At 42.3% G+C, this 5,995-nt stretch overlaps 2 protein-coding genes across 2 annotated transcripts in view; one reads left to right on the top strand and one right to left on the bottom strand.

Annotated features, from left to right (window-relative positions):
• Positions 1-911: 911 nt before the first annotated feature.
• urad (ureidoimidazoline (2-oxo-4-hydroxy-4-carboxy-5-) decarboxylase) lies at positions 912-1,997 on the top strand. The gene is made up of 2 exons (XM_041861298.1): positions 912-1,163; positions 1,399-1,997. Exons 1-2 carry the CDS (start codon positions 989-991, stop codon positions 1,740-1,742), a joined length of 519 nt encoding a protein of 172 aa, XP_041717232.1. The 5' UTR covers positions 912-988; the 3' UTR covers positions 1,743-1,997.
• A 603-nt stretch (positions 1,998-2,600) lies between these two features.
• Positions 2,601-5,995, bottom strand: part of pdx1 (pancreatic and duodenal homeobox 1) — a 3,848-nt gene continuing 453 nt past the window's right edge. Inside the window, exons 1-2 of the mRNA XM_041861271.1 lie at positions 5,922-5,995; positions 2,601-3,031 (exon numbers count right to left, since the gene is read on the bottom strand). The exon at positions 5,922-5,995 is cut by the window's right edge and continues 453 nt beyond it. Of these exons, the coding sequence (XP_041717205.1) occupies positions 2,601-3,031; positions 5,922-5,995 (505 nt within the window). The remainder of the gene's footprint in view (positions 3,032-5,921) is intronic.

The following is a 5,995-nucleotide window of genomic DNA, read 5'->3' as shown; positions in this document are numbered from 1 at the left end:
CATCCGTTCACCCACACCGCATCTCACAAAGACACGGCGGTTGGAACAAAAAATCTCCAATTTGGACTCCAGACCAAAGGACAACTTTCCACCGGTCTAATGTCCATTGCTCGTGTTTCTTGGCCCAAGCAAGTCTCTTCTTCTTATGGTGTCCTTTAGTAGTGGTTTCTTTGCAGCAATTCGACCATGAAGGCCTGATTCACACAGTCTCCTCTGAACAGTTGATGTTGAGATGTGTCTGTTACTTGAACTCTGTGAATCATTTATTTGGAACGCAATTTCTGAGGCTGGTAACTCTACTGAACTTATCCTCTGCAGCAGAGGTAAGTCTGGGTCTTCCATTCCTGTGGCGGTCCTCATGAGAGCCAGTTTCATCATAGTGCTTGAAGTTTTTTGCGACTGCACTTGAAGAAAATTTCAAAGTTTTTGAAATTGTTCATATTGACTGACCTTCATGTCTTAAAGTAATGATGGACTGTCGTTTCTCTTTGCTTATTTGAGCTGTTTTTGCCATAATATGGACTTGGTCTTTTATATGGGGGATTGGAAGTGATGCAGACAATTACATTGATGGAATCTACAATCTGTCTACAATATTAAAGCTGTTCTAACCCCTAAAAAAATATTTTTAAACAAAACAAAAACATAAACAATACAAATTACACGACAGGTGGCGCCAGAGCTACATTAGTCGCCAGAGCTACGCCTGCTGTTCCGGTGACCTGAGTCTCAATAGTGTCATTCACCTGGCTTCCATCAAATTAAAAGCTGTGAAATACAACAAACAGGCCAAGGTTCAGGTTGCATTATAGGCTAGTAAGACTTCAAAGCTGTGCATAAAAGGGCATGAGGGGTTATAGCGCCTTGTTGTCCCTGAGTTCAATAACCCTACAGTATTGGCGTGCTGGGCTTTTCTGTTGACCTGTCCGAAGGGCAGTTTTGGGGCCGCTGCTAGTGAGTCTGTGCAGACGAGACATTAGATTTTAATATGGACATCGGATCAGTGAATTCTCTTCCTTACGAGGACTTTGTGGATGTTTTCGGTAACGTGGTGGAGAAATGTCCACTCATAACGGCCGCGGTATGGTCCCGCCGTCCATTCTCGAGCCTTGCTGACCTGGAGGCCAGTATAAACGACTTCATCGATGCCCTCCCCGAATCAGGTATAGCCAAGGATGAATGGATAGCCTTTATGGCGGTTTTTGTTCTTTCTTTAACATTTAAAATGATATTTTTAATTTTTACATTCAGCTGGTGAGAGATTATTCAACTATAAGGCTTTTGAACGTGTGTGTGAAATATATTTTACTACATTCTATTCTATTAATCAATTAATATTGAATTTGAGATTATAGTTTTTCCAGCATCGGACGGCTACCTAAACTCCACTATCCACAGGTAAAGAGGGAATCCTCAGAGTTCACCCCGACCTCGCGGGCAGGGACCTCCAAAGTGGGACTCTGACCCGGGAGTCGCGAGAGGAACAGGGCCAGGCCGGTTTGGACACGCTGACCACCGCCGAGGTCTCGCGCATGACCCGGCTGAATACGGAATACAAGGATCACTTCGGGTTCCCCTTCGTGATCTGCGCGCGGAAGAACAACAAGGCGACCATCTTGCGGCAGCTAGAGGAGCGGCTCCGGAACGAGCGCACCATAGAGAGGGCGTGCGCCATCGATGAAGTGAAGAAGATATGTCACCTCCGTCTGCAGCGGCTCGTGGTCCCAGAGATGTCCAACTAGCTATGACTGACTGACGTGATGACATACGGTTTCGTGTGGTCTACCTGCTGAGTTGAATGTGTTTGAATAATGGATGCGTTATTGTTGTGCGTAAAGGAGTAACACTGCCTAAATGTGCTTAATTTTACCAAGTGCCAAAATTGAGCACAAGTAATTAAATAACTGCAGATGGTTCATTGATTTTATTCTGATTTCAAACATTAACTTTAATTTGATAAGTCAGAAATTATAGCTTAATAAAGATTTCAAAAAACAGTACATTCTTCACTGTGCCTATCATTTAGACATCAACGATATGATAACATAAGGTACATTTAAAGGCTATATAACTGGTGTGAGTGACTCATTTTTGTCATATAACAATTTATCAGAAAATTCATCAGTATTGTTAATATTGACAGCAGAACCATGTCCCGTGCGTAGACTGCATACATAAATTATTATTGGTTGTATACTGCCAAAATGTTCAGAGAACATTTTGAAATCTGAAGTGCATTGGTTTTAAAGCACTCGAAGTTTACACCAAAAGTAGCTCTCACCAGAGTTGTGTGGTCTGTATCACCGCTGTCTTCCAAGCTGCTGGTGCTGCTGCCCAGATACCAGAGCAGTAGTATACAGTGGGTCTACATGTATGTCCAATGCAAAGTGTCATCATCAGTGCATGCCCCTCAAATCCTCAGCACCAACATGAGGTCAGTTCAGTCGCAGAATGATGACATCACAGACAATGCACCTGCAGTCCTCTCCTTTCACCTCTCTTCAATCTGTCACGGACATTAATGATGCCAGCAGAGTCTGTTTGAATAAGTGCCTCCCCTTTCCTCAGTGTCTGCCCAGTTTTCATCCAAATCAGCCCGGCTAGGCTGAGTCTCTAGAACCTGACAGGGAGTGGGAGTGTAGGGGCGAGGGGGGTGTGGTGGTGATGAGAGGTACCGGTGTGGGAGTCCCTGCCCCCCCGACCCCCATCCCTGTCCCCCCGACCCCCAGCCCAGCCCCCCCGCCCCCCAACCCTGCCTCATCCTTCAGGTCTCCTGACGTAATGGACGAGTCCTGCTCGGGGTTGACCCCCCTCACCCTCTTCTTGTCCTCCTCCTTCTTCCACTTCATCCGTCGGTTCTGGAACCAGATCTTGATGTGTCTCTCTGTGAGGCTGAGGGTGATGGCCAGCTCTACACGTCGCGGCCTGCTAATGTACTTGTTGAACAGGAACTCCTTCTCCAGCTCCAGGAGCTGGGCTCGCGTGTAGGCAGTCCTTGTCCGCTTGTTCTCCTCTGCCTCCATGTAGTGGCCTGGGGGAGGATGGGGAGGGAGGGGGGGGGGAGGGAGTGGAGATAGAGAAAGAGTGGGAGGGGAGAGAGAGAGGGAAGGGGGGGTGAAGAGGCAGAGAAAGAGCGGGAGGGGAGAGATGGAAGGGGGGGATGAAGCGGCAGAGAAAGAGCGGGAGGGGAGAGAGGGAAGGGGGGGTGAAGAGGCAGAGAAAGAGCGGGAGGGGAGAGATGGAAGGGGGGGGTGAAGAGGTTAGAATGGAGTATTCCGTTTTGTGGCACAGTGATGAAGGCACAGTGATGAAGGCACAGTGATGCCGAAACGTTGGTGTTTTTTTTACCCAATAAATGACTGGGAGGTTATACATATGGAGTGTGTGACTCTTTGTTTATATAACTCAAGATTAACTATACATTGTATCCTGCCACAGTCAAAGTCCCAAAGGCACAATCTGGATGAAACTGGCAATGACCCACCAGTGGGTTCTTACCCATCGGGTCTAGCTGAAACCCACACTGCACACTGACTGAACGCAGCTCACCCACTGACCACCCAAGAACATCTACTGTATAGAAACAGTTGGGTAACTGATGATTACTAAAACACATACAGTAGGCTACATCAGATGACAGGTAAGCTCTCACAGCAGTCAGTGCAACTATAGCAACAGATACTGTATACTGACTATGGAAAATTACTATGTGAGGTATCATGTATTCTGTGCAGAACAATTCTGCATGGGTCACAGCACACTGAATTTCACATTACTGCAGATTCTATAACAAAGACTCATAAATGGATCAATCAATTGGAGGGAAAATGGGTAGGCCTTTTAAACAAAAAAAATAAAGAATCATAACATTTCGATTACTGTGGGTTTTGTTAGTTGACAAAAGCATACAATAGCTAAAAATCTTGGGGTTTATAATCTAATTTATTTTCACATGATAGGCTATTATTCTATAGTAATTTCACCTGAAAAGTTTCACTAACTTGGACTGTTCAATAAAACACACATCCTGGAACAGCAAGGCAATTTAGAGACAGTCCATTTATTTAATGTAATCACCTTTATAAAAAAAATGAAGGTAGGCCTACATGATAAAAGAACAGCCATAGTTTTTCCTGTATTACCACTACAATTCATTTGTGTTTTGAATTATGAAATTAGCAGCTCAATTGTTAAACTTTCGTTCAGATATATTGGTGAAGGGGGTCGTTGATATCAAAAGAAATAAGCATTTAAAATATATTCTATTCAATAGTTGAACTGTTTAATTCTTAGTTTTAGAGTAAGCTCATTCTTGCCCTGGTTGCGTTTGTCCGTTGAGGAAAATATTTGTACTAAAATAAACTTTTATCGAAATTAGTTAACAAAAAGTGTATCGTTTGTAAAGTTACACGATTTTCTTAAGCCACGGGAATAAACAATAAAAGCACATATAGCCTAATGAAGTAATATTAAACACATTTGTATCCTAATTGTCTTATTAATTACAAACAATATTTTTTTTATTATCTTTGAGGAAGGTTGAGTTGAGAGAATAATTGTCTATAGGCCTACGCAATCATTGAGAAGAACCGATTCTTCTTGAGACTTAGGCCTATCAAATTTTCCACTTGTTGTTACCATCAATTTATTTAAGTAACATCAGTGCTTGACTAGGACTGAAATAGGTGCCGGTACTCATTTTGGGTGCCGGTACTGTTTATATTTAGGTGCAGGAGCTCCACAATACTTTTTAGTTAATATTGTATAAGAGGAACAGGAGCTCAAGCAGTAGAAAATTGAAAGTCCTGGTACTCAGCTCCGGTGAGCTCCTGCCCAAGTCAAGCACTGAGTAACATACATTACTTGATATTTCGTTTAATTGAAACCAATGCAAGAGCTGTGTATGTGGTCAGAAAACGTATTCAATTATTTTAGACTAGAGAAAAAAGGCCCAATCCAGTTCCCATTTACCCGCTGTACCGAGTTGACTTAAAATGGCCGCAACAGAAAATACTTTTAGGAGGAAGAGTTGACGCGTTATTTTTCTACGATTCCTAAAGACTCCACCTTAATGATATACCCTTTAATATATTTGATATGTCTAAAAAATATTGATATAATTAAGGTTATTGTAAGACACTAATATACACTACGCAGCATTTTTCATGAAGGCCTATATGGACAATAACTGCCATTAGGAAATCATTAACAAAGAAATTGTCACAACTGAAATGTTCACATATTTGAAGTAAATCACAACTTGGTACTTGAGACAGGAGACACACCTTCAGAGGCATACAAAACAGTGGCCTGTATGAGTGAACCTAGGTCCTTTCCAGATTGATTGACAAGGTAAACTGACACCCACCCACGACATATATTGTAGACATCATGATGTCATTGAAGTTCGTATACTTGCACAAAAGCCTCGGTCTATTCAAACTTCATGATTAACGTCTGATCATTTTCTAGGCCTATATTCACAGCAGTGGCATTAGCCTACACATAAAGCAGCAATAATTAATGCTCCATACACAACAGTTGATTGTGTGAGTTAAATAGCTTTTGAATTACACTCAATGTTCAGTTTTATTTCTGTTGAATTCCCTATGGTCAAATAACATTCACTCAATGGCTATTGGCAAAAGAAAACTCCTGAATGTTCAATTAACTATTACATAAATACTTTGTTGAAATATTGTCTTTTAATCAAATAGATTATCCACTTGTAGGCTATTTGTACAGTATGAAAGTGTGTTCAAACGAATCTATTTAGATAGGCCTACTGTAAAAGAAAAGTCTGCAAAATTCCTATAAATGTGTGCGTAGATTCCTTGAGAGGCCTAGATGAATTCCTTTCTTTGCAGCCCTACAGCAACGAGAAATATGCGAAAATTGCAAAGGTGACTGCAGTGAGTTACCTGCCCACTGTCCCTTCCAGGTTTGCACGTGAGACTTGGTGCTTTTCATCCAGGGGAAAGGCAGGTGGTATCTG

The sequence above is a fragment of the Coregonus clupeaformis genome, chromosome 34, assembly GCF_020615455.1.
Source record: "Coregonus clupeaformis isolate EN_2021a chromosome 34, ASM2061545v1, whole genome shotgun sequence".
NCBI classification, from domain to species: domain Eukaryota; kingdom Metazoa; phylum Chordata; class Actinopteri; order Salmoniformes; family Salmonidae; genus Coregonus; species Coregonus clupeaformis.
The sequence above is the reverse complement of the archived record's forward strand: the minus strand, read 5'-3'. Positions and strand labels throughout refer to the sequence as shown.